Below are 16944 nucleotides of genomic sequence, written 5' to 3'. Positions count from 1 at the left end.
CGCATCTGCATTCTGGCGTTTCTTGCCTTCTCGATGGACTATCTTGTAACTGTAGGCAGACAGGATCATATGCCATCTTTCTACGCGAGCAGAGGCCATCGGGCTGGCAGGCTTGTGGTCTCCAAAGAGTCCCATCAGAGGCTTGTGGTCAGTCACAATGGTGAAAGACCTTCCATGTAACTGCTTGTGGAACTTCTTCAGTCCGAAGATTATGGATAAACCTTCCTTTTCATATTGTGCATAGTTCACTTCGCTGGGCTTGAGAGTGCGTGAAGCGAAAGCTATCGGGCGTTCTTGTCCATCTGATTCAACATGGCTTATCACAACACCTAAGCCATGGGAGCTTGCATGCGTTTGGAGCAGGATGGGTTTGGCTGGATCGTAATGCATCAGCGCACTGTCACTCTGAAGAAGACGCTTGGATCCAAGAAGCTCGCCCTTTAATTTCTCTTGAGGGTTTACAGTCGTCCTGCATAATTTAAGAATTGAAGACTGTTATGTCTTTGTGTTGTAATCGGACTATGAATAAAACTCGGAACATATAAGTATTTAAACATGCCTTGGTCATGTTACCGCCATCTTGAGTCTCTCTGCGCATGCGTACAATCACGCAAGTCATTTCATATTAAATCGTTCTGATACACAACAAAGACCAAATACAGAATTTTAAGGCTGTTGTCATAAGGAATAGGAGTAGAATTCGGCCATTCAGCCCATCAAGTCCACTCCGCCATTCAATCATGGTTGATCTATCTCTCCCTCCTATCGCCATTCTCCTGCCTTCTCCCCATAACCTCTGACACCTGTACTGATCAATTGTCTGGAGATCCTGTGCCTTGTATGAATAAATTAGGATGGGGTTAAAATGCAGGCTGAGGGAATCTAGGGCGGCTCAACAAAGCAACATTCTACTGACCTGTGGTATAGATGGGTGTGATTTATGAGCCATTTAAATCATGCCTTGCCTGCTTGGCACCACTTTCTCATTTCTTCTGTAGGAAAGCATCACTACTTTCTCCCCAAAGGTCACCTCTTCTTTCACTACTATTGAAACACAAAAGTCAGATGAGCTGAATGTTGGGTGCTGATGCAGTAGCAGCCTGCAGCCGCGCTGAATGGAAGGATCAGATGCATAGGTTGTGCCATTTATTTGAATGGTGTTAACGATCCATTAGTTTAGTTTAGTTTAGTTTAGAGATACAGCATGGAAACAGACCCTACAGCCTACCATGTTCACTGCAACTATTGATCACCCATTCACACTAGTCCTCCGTTATCCTACTATCTCATCCACCCCTTACAAACCAGAGGTGATTTACAGAGGCCAATTAACCTACAAATATGCACGTTTTTGTGAGGGGAGGAAGTCTGCCGATGCAGAAGAAACTCATGCAGTCACAGGGAGAACGTGCAAACTCCACACAGACAGCACCTGAGATCAGGGATCAAACCCAGGTCTGTGGCACCGTGAGGCGGCAGCTCGCCCAGCTGTGCGACTGCGTGGCTCTTTGTGAGAATCGGTGACAAAGTTAACTTATTTTTCTACATTTTACTTTATCATGGTAGTTTGATTTATATTGAGGAAATATGTACATGTGTACATTTTTGAGCCAGTTTAAAATATCTGCATTTAATTATTCAAACCTTTTAAGAACATTAATAAGGTGCCAAAAGGCCATCATTGTGCTAAAACAATGGGCAGTAAGGTTATATGACCAGAGGCTTGGTCCCCACATGGTCCAGTCTGCTTAGTTTAGTTTAGTTTAGTTTAATTTAGAGATACCGTATGGTAACAGGTCCTATGGGTAACCAGTGAACATCTATACACTGGTATTATTACTATTAAATTGTATAGTAATTATTATTTATTATCAAAATCATTATTATTAAAATCTATTAGTGCTATTAAATCTCCTCTTACCAGTACAAAATCCTCCTCATGACCTACAAAGCCCTCCATAACCTGGCCCCATCCTACCTGACTGACCTCCTCCACAGACACACTCCCACCCGCACCCTCCGCTCTGCTGCTGCTAACCTCCTGTCCCCCCCCCCCCCCCCATCCGGACCAAACACAGATCCTGGGGGGACAGGGCTTTCTCCATCGCTGCTCCCACCCTCTGGAACTCACTACCTCAAACCGTCAGAGACTCCTCCTCACTCACCACATTCAAAACATCACTTAAGACTCACCTGTTCAACACTGCCTTCAACCACTGACCTTCGCTTCTCCTTATCCTTCCTTTTTTGTTCGTTTATTTATTTATTTTTATGTTTTACTTACTCCGTAAAGCGTCTTTGAGTTTCCAGAAAAGCGCAATACAAATGAAATTTATTATTATTATTATTATTATTAAACCTACGTCCTCTGTTTTTTGATTGGCCTCCTCTGCGTAAAAGACACTATGCCTTCATCCTTTCTATTCCCCTCACAATTGTATACACTTCTATAAGGTCACCCCTCAGCCTCCTGCGCTCCAAGCAATAAAGACCTCTCACTATAGCTCAGGCCCTCGAGTCTTGGCAGCATCCTCGTAAATCTGCTGTGCACGCTTTTCAGCTTAATAACATCTTTCCTACACCATGGTGACCAAAACTGACTACAATGCTCCAAATGCGGCCTTACGATCGTGTTATACAGCTGTAACATAATATCCCATCTGTACTCCATACCCTGAACAATGAAGGTCAATGTACCAAATGCCTTCGTAACCACCGTATCTGTCCGTGAAGCCACTTTCAGGGAACCTTCATGTCCTGAATGCTAAAGGACCAAAAAAAAGAACTGACCAGTACACTGAACAACAATCAACAGATGTGCATCTCAATGTTGCTGTGTTGTTCCAGTAATCAAAAATTAAATTTTACCTCAATTCCAGCGTTCATCTTAACACTCCTTTTTGAAACAATGAAACAGGATGAGGAAACGATGATCAGAAATGCTGACTATTAAAACAATGCAAAATTATTCTTTGATATTCAACCAACCTACGAAACTACCGGAAAGAAAACAAGTGGCTTTCACTGTTTGAAGCCTCTGTGATGTCTGGGTCTGAATGAAAGCAAAGTCTGAAAAATCCTAACAGCATGTGTTATTTATTTTTCAAAGTTTTTTAACCTGTAGCCAAGTGTGTGATAAAAGAACAGGCCTTGTGCCAGAGGTCTGCATCTTGAGAGAACATCCAGCAGATACCTGTTAAAAATAATCTGATATATTGAATGGTTAAATACATTCCAGATTACCAACATTACATTCGAATATGTGTGCTCTTGTTTCATTATCCATGATGGGGTTTGTTTTGGGATTTATATTCATTGCATGTTTGTTCTTGTTCTGTTAGATAAAATTAAATGCATGAAATAAATCATGGTTGAGAAGTAGATCGTTATTTTACATAAATAATTACACTGACTTTCTTCTTAAATTAGGAGTACATGATCATCAGCATGAAAAAATTATCACCATATCAGAGGATGGGTCTGTGCAGAGTCCACGATTTCCTCAGAGTTATCCTCGGGATGTTGTGCTGGTGTGGAGACTAATAGCAGCTGATGAGAATATGCAAATACAACTCGCCTTCGATGAAAGGTTTGGACTTGAGGAACCCGAGAACGGACTTTGCAAGTGAGTGTCTCTTTCTGAGAAGAATAATCCAGCTATGCTGATAGGAGGTGAACTGAGAACTCCTTGACAGGAGACCTTCCATGAGAAGGATGCCAATTATCAATTAAAGGGAAGTCGTCAAGCTAAAATCAGACACTAAAAATTATTATTCACAATTTCTGAGGGGTAAAAATACATATTGTGCTTAAATGACATGCAAACAAATAGGGTTAGATTCTCCTATTGCTCGCAATGTTCTTGGTGCTTCTAATGTGTCTGCAAACCCACTGCCAACCTATGGATCCTGGCACCTATGGATGCCAAGACTTGGTATATGGATAAGAAGGGTTTAGAGGGATATGGGCCAAATGTAGGCCAGTGGGAGTAGCATTGATGATGCATCTGAGTTGACATGGGCATGTCGGGCCGAAGGGCTGTTTCCGTGCTGTATGACTACCTTCTCCCAATCTAATCTGATTACATCTGATGTCCCAATGACCTTCCCCTGATGATGCCAATTCCTCCAATGTCCCAGAGGTTCGATCTGTCCTTTCTTTTGGTTTCCATTACCCTGATACTAATCCTTTCTTTGCTATCACTTCCCTAACTCTTATGTCCAAACTTTCCATTCATCTCAATATTCTCTTTATCTCATTTCACACCCTTCCCATCCCAGTTAACAATGTCCATTTGATTTCCAATGACACCATTGGAGATCCTGCAGAGGAAAACCCTTTTCTATATTTCTTGCAGGTTTGGGTACTTATATCATGAATGATAACTTGTGCCTCATTCAATGCAATATTGTTGCCATGGATCCACTACTTTCCGCAAAGACCCACTCTCACCCACTCCCCACCCACGCCCTCTCCAATGTACACAGTTTTGAATCAAAGTGTTTTTTTAGACAATGTTGCCTTTGATACCATTGGTCTGCATCCGTAAACATTTGTATTTTTTCTGTATTTGATTTCCGAGGTGGCTTCAATCCTTCAAGTTTAATGCAGTGTCTGAAGGTGTTCTTCAATCTCCCAATATTCTCCTGATACCATTTCCCCCTGGATTACCAATACCATTTTATATTTGAAACATTCCTATCACAGATTATTAATCTCGGAATCTTTTAATAAATGAATACATCCAGTTTAGGGAATAAAAACAAAACTACCTTTTTTATTGCCAATACTCTATGTTCATAGTTTACCAGTCAATGTGAGACCATTAATTAGTTTTACAATTCTTATCCTTATTTGAAGTTGATAGGATCGAATTGAAATCATGCAATGGACAAATATTTACCTCGCTGTTTGTTATCCCGTTATCAAAGTTCATAAATAAGGTAGACACAAAATGCTGGAGTAACTCAACAGGTCAGGCAGCATCTCTGGAGTAAAGGAATAGGAGATGTTTCTTAGTAGACCCTTCTTCAGGCCGAGATTCAGGGGAGAGGGACACTAGAGGTATGAAAAGATACAAAGAACAAATGAATAAAAGGTATGCAAAAGGAAAGCCAGCAACAATGATCAAGGAAATGTGGAGGCCACAATAGTGCATTGTTGGTTGCGGGGAAGGTGATAACGAGTGAATAATAACAGTGAGACTAAGCAGGACAACAGTAGGACGATTATGGTGGGGGATGGATGGAGAGAGAGGGAATGCAAGGGTTACTTGAAGTTAGAGAAATCAATATTCATACCGTTGGGTTGTAAGGTGCCACAAATGTAAGATGCATCAATTCCTGAACACAGATCTTTGTGGGAAACATCTATTCAAATCTTCCTGCTCAATTTCCTCTCCAGTCACTCACTAAATTTCCCATTGGGCCAATAATTTGATTAACATATGTGCTATGGTTTTAAACCTTGGTTAACGATCTATTTGTGAGACTATTCGAAGCCTTCTGGAAGTCCAAACAAAAAGTATCCAAATATATTTCCCTCTTTAGCATTTTAGTTCTTCTACAAGCTTTTCAGTTGTGCTCTTTGGATATTTTCTACATTTTACAAATCTATGCTGAATCATCCTGAGCAGCAGGATCCTTCCAAGATATTCAGTCACTCTGATTTAAAAGAGAAGAGAAGGAATGCACTTGCTCTGAGGATCTAAAATCAATTTAGCTCGTCCAAAGCCCAAAGCCAGAGAGGAAAATGGAGCCCTTTTCGCAATGTCCTGACCCCCAAGAGTGTGTAAGACACGTCACTTCCAAAGCAATGGTTTCAGTGACCTGTTATCTTCTGGAAGCAGAGTTCTAGCCATGTACCTCTGTCTGGCCTACTTTGCCTGCAGAGGTGAATGCCACTTACACCTTAACTTTTGTTTCCAGGTCATTTCATTTCACCCCATTAAGGATGGATGTGGAGGCTTTGGAAAAAGTGTAGAGGAGGTTTACCAGAACAATGGCTGGATTAGCTACAGGAAGAGATTGGACAGACAATAGACAATAGACAATAGGTGTAGGAGGAGGCCATTCGGCCCTTTGAGCCAGCACCGCCATTCAATGTGATCATGGCTGATCATTCTCAATCAGTACCCCGTTCCTGCCTTCTCCCCATACCCCCTGACTCTGCTATCCTTAAGAGCTCTATCCAGCTCTCTCTTGAATGCATTCAGAGAATTGGCCTCCACTGCCTTCTGAGGCAGAGAATTCCACAGATTCACAACTCTCTGACAGAAAGGCTTGGATAGAGTGAATGTGGAGAGGATGTTTCCACTAGTGGGAGAGTCTATCATATCATATCATATATATACAGCCGGAAACAGGCCTTTTCGGCCCTCCAAGTCCGTGCCGCCCAGCGATCCCCGTACATTAACACTATCCTACACCCACTAGGGACAATTTTTACATTTACCCAGCCAATTAACCTACATACCTGTACGTCTTTGGAGTGTGGGAGGAAACCGAAGATCTCGGAGAAAACCCACGCAGGTCACGGGGAGAACGTACAAACTCCTTATAGTGCAGCACCCGTAGTCAGGATCGAACCTGAGTCTCCGGCGCTGCATTCGCTGTAAAGCAGCAACTCAACCGCTGCGCTACCGTGCCGCCCTTTGGTCTAGGACTAGAGGTCATAGACTCAGAATTAAAGGACATTCCTTTAGGAAGGAGATGAGGCGAAATTTCTTTAGTCAGAGAGTGGTGAATCTGTGGAATTCTTTGACACAGAAGGCTGTGGAGGCCGTCAGTGGATATTTAGAGATAGGGAGAGATAGATAGATTCTTGATTTGTACAGGTGTTAGAGGTTATGGGTAGGAGAATGAGGTAAGGAGAGATAGATCAGCCATGATTGAATAGTAGAAGATGGGCTGAATGGCCTAATTCTACTCCTAATTCTACTCCTATTCCTTATGACAATGACCTAGGGAGTATCAGACTGCACTTATGTGCTCCCTCCCAACCCCTGACCCTTCATGTGCACCCAGAACTATATATGAGTTGCCAGGCTCCCTGAATGTATAACACTCTTCCAATTATGGAATTAAAACCATCAGAGTTAAAATCATATTTCTTTAGAGTTTGTTCAGCTCTCTGCTCACTCGGGCAGGTCATGATTCCTATCCAATCTCAGCTGCTGTACCGTTTGGCAGGCTGGTTGGTCGAGAGGGGTGTTGCTTCATTCTTTGACGATGGAGCTTTACCTGGGCTCCTGAGCACGAAGCTGAATGTTATGACTATCAAGGTTAAAAGAAACCCAATGAAGAATGGCATTAGGATTATCGAAGTGAGATATAATTGCCTCCACTGATCTGGGGAATCTGGGGTATTTGTCTGAGTGTCTCACTTTCGTTATTATCTGGAGAGACAAGAAACTGCAGATCTTCCGGGTGTAGGTTTTCATGCAATACTGGAGGTGGTGGTGGTTGCAGGTATTAGAACCAGCCATGGTGAAGGAATGATATCTTTCCAAGACAGGGTGCCATGTGAGCTGGAGCAGAACCTTCTGCTGCCCTTGTCTTTTTTTGTGATATTGTGTTTTAGGGTGGTACAAATAAGTATCAATAGACAATAGATAATAGACAATAGGTGCAGGAGTAGGCCGTTCGGCCCTTCGAGCCAGCACCACCATTCAATGTGATCATGGCTGATCATTCTCAATCAGTACCCCATTCCTGCTTTCTCCCCATACCCCCTGACTCCGCTATTTTTAAGAGCTCTATCTAGCTCTCTCTTGAATGCATTCAGAGAATTGGCCTCCACTGCCTTCTGAGGCAGAGAATTCCACAGATTTACAACTCTCTGACTGAAAAAGATTTATCCTCATCTCCGTTCTAAATGGCCTACCCCTTATTCTTAAACTGTGGCTCCTAGTTCTGGACTCCCCCAACATTGGGAGCGTGTTTCCTGCCTCTAACATGTCCAACCCCTTAATAATCTTATATGTTTTGATAAGATCCCCTCTCAACCTTCTAAACTCCAGTGCATACAAGCCTAGTCGCTCCAGTCTTTCAACATACGACAGTCCCGCCATTCCGGGAATTAACCTAGTAAACCTACGCTGCACGCCCTCAATAGCAAGAATATCCTCAAATTTGGAGACCAAAACTGCACACAGTACTCCAGGTGCAGTCTCAGTAGGGCCCTGTACAACTGCAGAAGGACCTCTTTGCTCCTATACTCAACTCCTCTTGTTATGAAGGCCAACATTCCATTGACTTTCTTCACTGCCTGCTGTACCTGCATGCTTCCTTTCAGTGACTGATGCACTAGGACACCCAGATCGGTAGCGCAGCGGTAGAGTTGCTGCTTTACAGCGAATGCAGCGCCGGAGACTCAGGTTCGATCCTGACTACGGGTGCTGCACTGTAAGGAGTTTGTACGTTCTCCCCGTGACCTGCGTGGGTTTTCTCCGAGATCTTCGGTTTCCTCCCACACTCCAAAGACGTACAGGTATGTAGGTTAATTGGCTGGGTAAATGTAAAAATTGTCCCTAGTGGGTGTAGGATAGTGTTAATGTGCGGGGATCGCTGGGCGGCACGGACTTGGTGAGCCGAAAAGGCCTGTTTCCGGCTGTATATATATGATATGATATGATATGATCTCGTTGTACGTCCCCTTTTCCTAACTTGACACCATTCAGATAATAATCTTTTTTTTTTTTTTTTTTTTTATATCAAAAAATACTTTATTCAAGTTATAAATATCATTTACAAAACATCATTTTTAAACAAACCCATCCGACATTTCCGGAGGTTACATATTCAATACAGGCATTTACTTAGACATTTACATACATTTACATACATATCCCATATTTGGAGGGGCGTCTCTCTCCACCACACCCTGCCCCCCATGTCCAGCAGCGGAAGGACCCTAGACTGTGGTCCTCCCCCACAGGGCCTTGGCATTGGCTGCACTATACTGCCTTTCTATTCTTACCACCAAAGTGGATAACCTCACACTTAAACACATTAAACTGCATCTGCCATGCATCCGCCCACTCACTATCCTGCAAGATTAATGCTGTATTTTGTGATTCTCCCATAATGCATTAATGTGGTGGATGGTAATCCATTTAGATAAGTTATTTTCTCTGGCATGTTATTGTTGGTCTTGAGAACTGTGGGAGGTGCACTCATTCGGATGAGCAGAGAATATTTTGTTAACGTGCAAATGAAAATTAGATTGTTGATGTGTAGGAAGGAACTGCTGATGCCGGTTTACACGGAAGATAGACACAGAATGCTCGAGTAACTCAGCGGGACAGGCAGCATCTCTGGAGAGAAGGAATGGCTAATGTTTCGGGTCAAGAGTCGCTCAGTTTGAAGAAGTCACCCATTCCTTCAATCCAGAGATGCTGCCTGTCCCGCTGAGTTACTCCAGCATTTTGTGTCTATCAGATTGTTGATGTTGTTTCCATTTTGACTGGCTTGGCCTTGCCTTACAGAATGTTCTATTTTTCTTTAGTATCCCAACATTCTCCTGCTGTGTTCCTTGTAGATAGTTGAAAGGCTGTGCAGTGTGTGGAGGTGACTTGTTTGCCACAGGATACCCATCTGCAGAGCTGTTGTGGTGGCCCAGTAACGGATTTGGTTGGTCCGGCTGAGTATTGAGTCAATGATGATGCCTGGTATGTGGATGATGGGGGACGTGAGTGTCAAGGATACACTGTTAGCCTTTCTCCCATTGAAAGTCTGCATTCTCCAGCAGTTCACAGAATCATAAAAATGTTAGTGTACAGTAGGTGGGTGTTCAACTGTCAAGTCAGTACTGGCTCAATACAAAAGCCATCTAACTAATTCTTACTCCCCCTCCATTTGCCAGAGCTCTGCCAATTCTTTTCTTTCAAGTACTTACCCAGATCCATTTCAAACAATTGAGTCTGTCTGCGTGGCTCCACCTGGCAGTGCATTCCAGATCCTAATGACTTGCTGTGTAAAGAAATTTCCCTCATGTCACTTTATATTCTTATCCCAGTCATCTTTATTCCCTCTCCTCTGGTTCCAAGTCCTTCTGCAAATAGGAAGTGTGCCTCTGAACCGACTCTGCCCAGACTCTGTGTAGAAAGGAACTGCAGATGCTGGTTTAAACCGAAGATAGACACAAAAAGCTGGAGTAACCCAGCGGGACAGGCAGCATCTCTGGAGAAAAGGAGTAGGTGACGTTTCGGGCCGCGACCCTTCTTCAGATGGAAGAGTTTGAGGAAGGGTCTCGACCCGGAACATCCTACTCCTTTTCTCCAGAGATGCCGTCTGCCTAGACTCTATACGGCTTTCAATCTTCCTCTTCTGCTCCAAGGGGAAAAACCAAGACTCCTCCGGGCCCTCATCCCTGGAATCATTCAAGTAATTTCACTCTGTACCTTCTCCAGACCTTCACATAGGATGATGTCCACAAGTGGGCACAACAAAAGCTGGGTTACTACAAAACGAACTGTTAAAGGAATTCAGGGGGTCGAGCAGCATGTGCAGAGGCAAATAAACAGTTCCAGTTCCAGGTCGAGAGTCCGCATCAGAGTGGAGAGGGGAAGGTAACTGGCACGGAGAGGAGAGGTGGAGACGGAGGCCAGTGGGCTGTAAGCGGACCGAGGAAGGGTGGGAAATGATGGGCGGAAGGAGCCAAGTGGGTGGAGTTGGAAGGCAGTGCGATGAGCAGTGACACAGTAAGTGGGTCATGGGTGGACACAGACAAGGGAAGAAAAAGGCAAATGGAGGGGAATCGAGCGGTGGATTGGTGGGAACGGATGAGTGAACCAAGGAGTCGGTTACTACGGAAACAGAATGGGGTGGGGTGGGGAAGATGTGACCGCTGGTGAGATCATGATGGAGGTGGCAGAGTTGGATGCGAAGGCTGGTGGGTGGACGATGAGGAGCAGCGTAAATCTCTCCTTGTTCCATCTGAGGGGAGGGTGAGTGAGAACAGAACTGCGGGACACAAAGGAGATATGGGTGAGGACATCATCTTGGGTGGGGAAACCACGTTTTACTGAAGAAAGAGGACTTCTCATCCGTTGTAGAATCGAAAACCTCATCTTGGAAGCAGATGTGGCAGAAATGGAGAAATTGAGAGTAAGGATTGTCCTTGCGAGAAGCAGGGTGGGAGGAGATATCGTCAAGGAAGTCTGTGGGTTTCTAATAGTCTTAATCAATAGTCTATCCCCTGTGATGGAGACAGGGAGATTGAGAAATGGGAGAGAGGTGTCAGAGATTGCAGAAGGGAATTTGAGGGCAGGTTGGAGTTAACAGTAAAGTAGATTAAATCAACAAATTTTGCCTAAGTGCACGAGGCAGCCCCGATGCAGTCATTGACGTAGAGTAGAAATGGTTCCAGGGTTTGTTTGGAATAAGGAGTGTTCAATATAATCATCAAAAAGACAGGCACTGCTGAGACCCATGCAAGCATCTGTGGTTACACCTTTAATTTGAAGAAAGTGAGAGGGTTCCTCTCGCACTTTGTGTTTTGCTCCTGATAATAGCATTTGCAGTCTCTTGCGTCTCCAGAGATGTTATTACTTACTTATGAGGCACGATGTTTAGGTTTTATTATGTGCAAGAATGAGTTGCCTTACTTGTTGAAGAGTAGTGACTAATGTTGTATGTATGATATTGATGGTTGATGTATGATGTTGATGATGTATGACTGATGATGTTGAATAATCATCGGCGGACATCCTCATTTCTGATCTTACCATGAAAGGAAGATTTCTGATAGTCATAGTGTCATGTGGCATGGAAACAGCCCCTTCAGCCCAGCTTTCTCATGCCGACCAAGGTGCCCCACCTACACTAGTCCCACCTGCCTGCGTTTGGTCCATATCCCTCTAAACCTTTCCCATGCTGACCAAGGTGCCCCACCTACACTAGTCCCACCTGCCTGCGTTTGGTCCATATCCCTCTAAACCTTTCCTATCCATGTGTTTATCCAAATGACTTTTAAATATTTATGCCTCAACCAACTCCTCTGGCAGTTCATTCCAAGTACTACCAGCCTCTGTGTTATTAAATCTTTCCCCTAATAACTCCTATTAAATCTTTCCCCTCCCTCTATAAATCTATGTTCTCTGGTTCTTGATTAACCTACTCTGGGTAAAAGACTCTACGCATCAACCCTATCAATTCCCCTCATGATCTTATACATCTTTATAAGATCACCTCTCATCCTTCTATGCTCCAATGAATGCAGTCTTAGCATGCCCAACTTCTCCTGAAAGCTCAGGCCCTCAACTACTGGCAACATCCTCGTAAATTTTCTCTGCACTTTTTCTAGCTTAACAACATCTTTCCTAAAGCAGGGTGACCAAAACTGAACACAAAACTGAAAAGATCCTGCTGTAACCTTTGATAACCATCTTCGCTATCTACAATACCATCCACTTTAGTGTCATTTGCAAACTTACGTTCTTGCATTGTCCGTTCTCATCCAAATCCTTGAAATAAACCTCAAACAACAATGTACCCAGCACCAATCCTTGAGGCACACATAATCACAGGCCTCCAGTCTGAAAACTAATTTCCCCCATCCCCTCTCTGCTTCCTTCCAAGAAGCTAAGTTTCTATCCAGTTGTCTAGCTCTCCCTGGATCCCATGGGATCTAACCTTCCAGAGCAAGCTACCATGGTGAACCTTGACAAATGCCTTGCTGAAATCCAAATAGACAACGTCTGCAACTCTACCCGCATCACGCTTTTCGGTTACATCTTTAAAAACCTATGTTGATCATCCCTAATCAGCCCTTGTCTGTCTAAATGCATATATATTTTACAATAATCCCTCAGAATACTCTCTAGTAACTTTCTGACCATGGCTGTTAGGCTTACTGGACTACAGTTCCCAGGCATTTCCTTGCAGCCCTCAAACATAAAGGCAGAACATTTACCAACCTCCAGTCTTCTGGCACCACATCCGTATGATAGAGCTAGAGCTAGATAGAGCTCTTAAGGATAGCGGAGTCAGGGGGTATGGGGAGAAGGCAGGAACTGGGTACTGATTGAGAATGATCAGCCATGATCACATTGAATGGTGGTGCTGGCTAGAAGGGCCGAATGGCCTACTCCTGCACCTATTGTCTATTGTCTATTTAATGACGACTGACATATTTCAGCTAAGGCGCCAGTCATTTACTCTCCAGCTTCCCACAGTGTCCTCGGATATATCTGATCAGTCCTGGGGGATTTGTCTAACCTTATGCGCGTTATGACATTCAGCACCTCCTCGACCGTAATAGTGACTGCCCTCAAGACATTTCCATTGACTAGCCCAAGTTCCCCGGTCTTCATGTCTTTCTCCAGGGTAGCAACTGAGAAGAAATATTCATCCATACTGAAGTCCAACCTGCCTCAGTCCTGCATTGGATCTCACCCCCATGTAAACTCACCTGTGTAGAGAGGAACTCACCTGTCTAGCAAAGCTGCCCACCGGGATTTTGGTTCCCCTTCATGATGAAGTGGGTGAAGGTGGTCAGACTGATGGCACTGGCCCGCAGAATGTCCGTAGCAATCCTGCGGCTGATTGGCCTACGACAATCATGACCATCTTCCTTTGGATAAGATAGACACAAAATGCTGGAGTAACTCAGCGAGACAGGCAGCGTCTTGTCTCGCTGAGTTACTCCAGAGATGCTACCTGTCCCACTGAGTTACTCCAAAGATGCTGCCTGTCCCACTGAGTTACTCCAGAGATGCTGCCTGTCCCGCTGAGTTACTCCAAGATGTTGCCTGTCCCTCTGAGTTACTCCAGCATTTTGTGTCTGTCTTTGGTTTAAACCAGCATCTGCAGTTCCTTCCTACACATTTCCTTTGGGTGAGGTATTACTTCAACAGAACAGTTCCCAATTGGTGCTCATTGCATACAGTAAGTTAATTCATTGCATACAGTAAGTTCATTCATTCATTCAGTCTTCATGTCAAGGGCAGTCACTCTGACGTCGGCTCTGGAATTCAGTAGTTTGATCCACATTTGGGCTAGCAGTGTGTTGAGATGTGGAGCTGAACAGTCCTGGTGAAACCCAGAGTGAGTATCATCCAGCAGATTATTGGAGAGGAGCTGTCACGTGGAAGAAGTACTGACAACGCCTGCCATGATTTTGCGAAGCCTGAAAGGCACCAAAGGAAGACAGACAATGTTGGATACACTCAGCAGGTCAGGCAGCATCTTCAGAAAGAGGAAGAAGGTTAATGGTTCAGGTTGAAATCTTCATCAGAACTGAGAAAAGGTGAAAAACAAGTTAGTCCCTGAGGTTGAGAGAATAATGGATCGTCTAAAGTGAATATCTTTAATAGGCTGAGGCCAAGGTTGCCATGGTGATAAAGTGTTGATAAAAGTCATCTAGTTGCTTGATCAATGAGGGCAATTTGTGAGTGAGCAAACAGATGGACATGTAACACTGTGGTCCAGGTGAGAGCTGTGGAAAATGGCCAGCACATCAAACATAGAGAGAATAACTGAGTAAATATTATGGATGGACAAACGACAGCAGAACTGGTCAGTGTTGCTACAAAGCAAAGTTCGTACTCGCATTTCATTTCAGTTCAGCAAATTGTCTGTGGTGCTTAACTTGGTCCTCATGGAGTCTGGGAGATCCTATTGGCTTTTTTCTAATTCACTTCTCAGATCACTCTTTGCCAGTTATTTGTAGTCCATGTATAATGACATGACTGATGCAAGCTGTTAAACTCCATGCTAGTCTCTAGTTTACGCTTGGCACGGCGTATAGTTATAGTACTTTGTTATTGGTATGGGCTCACCTCTCACTATGTTGAGTATCTAGCATTATTGCAGGCAACACCTTTTTTTGATTAGGGCCAATTAAGGGGAAATCTTTAACCAATAAAGAAGACATGGGAGGCCTAGGTCTCTGTAAACTTGGCATTTTGTGGAGACATTGAAACCCCTGTCTTTTCTAGAGTTTCTTTTAACATGACTAAAAACTGAAGCAGTTGAATCTAAGCCTTGAGAAAGGTCTTTGTCAAGCTGATGTCAGCAGGCACAGAGCTATCTAGGACTGAATGCTTACAGTTCTGTGTACAGTTCTGTCACCATGCTGTGTACAGTTCTGTCACCACACCATAGAAGATGTGATTTCACTGAAGATGATGCAGAGGAAGTCCACTGGAAATGTTGGTTGAGATGGAGAGCTTCGGTTAAAAGGAGAGACTGAATAAGCTGGATTTCTGTTTCCTTGGAGCAGAGGAGACTGAGAGAGACCAGAATGAAGTGTACCCGAATGACCTGAATGAAATGAAGACTTGATGAGGGTGTAAATTGTGAGAAACAGCTCCCCGAACAGAGATATCTAAAACTAAAGGGCATAAGTTTAACGTAAGAGGTAAAAAGTTTGGAAGAGATCCAAGGAAGAGCTTTTCACCCGGAGATTGGGTGGAATCTGGAACACATTGCATGAGGGAGTGGTGGGGATAGATACTCCTGCAATATTTAAGCCAGTTATAGATAGCTATGGACCTGGTAGTGATGCATGGGATTAGTATTGATGGTCAGCATGGAGGGGCTGTTTCGGTGCTGCTTGACTCTCTGACTAAATGAAGGGCTGTTTCATTGCTATAAGACTCTATGACTTTTATACGATTAATATCAAAGTCCTATACCAACCATCCACTGACAAAAACCCAGCACTTCCATTATCACTAGAAATAAAGCTGAACGACAGCTTATTAAAAACCATTCAGTTCTAGATAGCTCTGTGACTGCTGACATCAGCTTGGCAAAGACCTTTCTAAAGGCTTAGATTCAGTTTTTAATCTTGTTAAAAAAAAATCTAGAATAGACAGGGGTTTCAATGTCTCCACAAATTGCAGTTTACAGAGACCGAGGACTCCCATGTCTCCTTTATTTGTTACAGATTTCCCCTTAATTGTCCCTAATCAACAACAAAAAAAAATGATGCCTGCAATAATGCTAGATATTCAACATAGTGAGAGGTAAACAACGTAGCAATAATCATGCCAAGCCTAAACTATAGACTAGCATGGAGTTTAACAGCTTGCATCAGTCATGTCATACACAACTTTGTAAAGTTGCACCATAGCCTCTAAGCTCCTGTGTTCCAAGTTCCAGCTAATGACAGTAGTATGTATTCCTTCTCCACCACTGCTTCTACTTGCACCACTACCTTGAATTTTTACTCCGAGATCAATATTCCCATGGCCCTATTGTGTTTTTTTAATGAGTTTGAATTACTAATCCTTGCAAACTTCCTTGCCTTGCATTAAATCATGATTGAATCCCACATGCCTTTGCTCTGTCCATCTTTGCCATCTGATCTTTGTCATCCTGTAGCTTCTCACCATCCTCCTCCCTATCAACACCATCACTAAAATCTCACGCAATCTGCAACTATTCTGATCATACCACTTGCATTCGTATCCAAATCACGGATGTGTGAAGAACTGTGGCACAGCCAAATAAAATCAGTAAATGTTGCATGTTATTCTCAGAAAGGCCATCAAATACTACTTCACAGGATTGTGATTACATTTTGGCCGTGACGTTATAATATTATGTCGTTAGGATGATACTGGTGGAGGTATCACATGATCCTGACTACGGGTGCTGCACTGTAAGGAGTTTGTACGTTCTCCCCGTGACCTGCGTGGGTTTTCTCCGAGATCTTCGGTTTCCTCCCACACTCCAAAGACGTACAGGTATGTAGGTTAATTGGCTGGGTAAATGTAAAAATTGTCCCTAGTGGGTGTAGGATAGTGTTAATGTACGGGGATCGCTGGGCGGCACGGACTTGGAGGGCCGAAAAGGCCTGTTTCCGGCTGTATATATATGATATGATATGATATGATATGATATGATATGATATGATATGATATGATATGATATGCAGCTAACTCTAGCTCTCAATCCAAGGATAGAGTAAATAATATAAGGGTAAGGAAACTAC

General features: G+C 43.5%; 1 protein-coding gene across 1 annotated transcript in view; it reads left to right on the top strand.

Moving 5' to 3' along the window:
- Positions 1-16944, top strand: part of pdgfc (platelet derived growth factor c) — a 247650-nt gene that overhangs the window by 105962 nt on the left and 124744 nt on the right. Inside the window, exon 2 of the mRNA XM_078406472.1 lies at positions 3430-3625. Within this exon, the coding sequence (XP_078262598.1) occupies positions 3430-3625 (196 nt within the window). The remainder of the gene's footprint in view (positions 1-3429; positions 3626-16944) is intronic.

The sequence above is a fragment of the Rhinoraja longicauda genome, chromosome 1 (assembly GCF_053455715.1).
Source record: "Rhinoraja longicauda isolate Sanriku21f chromosome 1, sRhiLon1.1, whole genome shotgun sequence".
Classification (NCBI taxonomy): Eukaryota; Metazoa; Chordata; class Chondrichthyes; order Rajiformes; family Arhynchobatidae; genus Rhinoraja; species Rhinoraja longicauda.
Note: the sequence above shows the minus strand (reverse complement) of the source record. Positions and strands in the feature narration are given on the sequence as shown.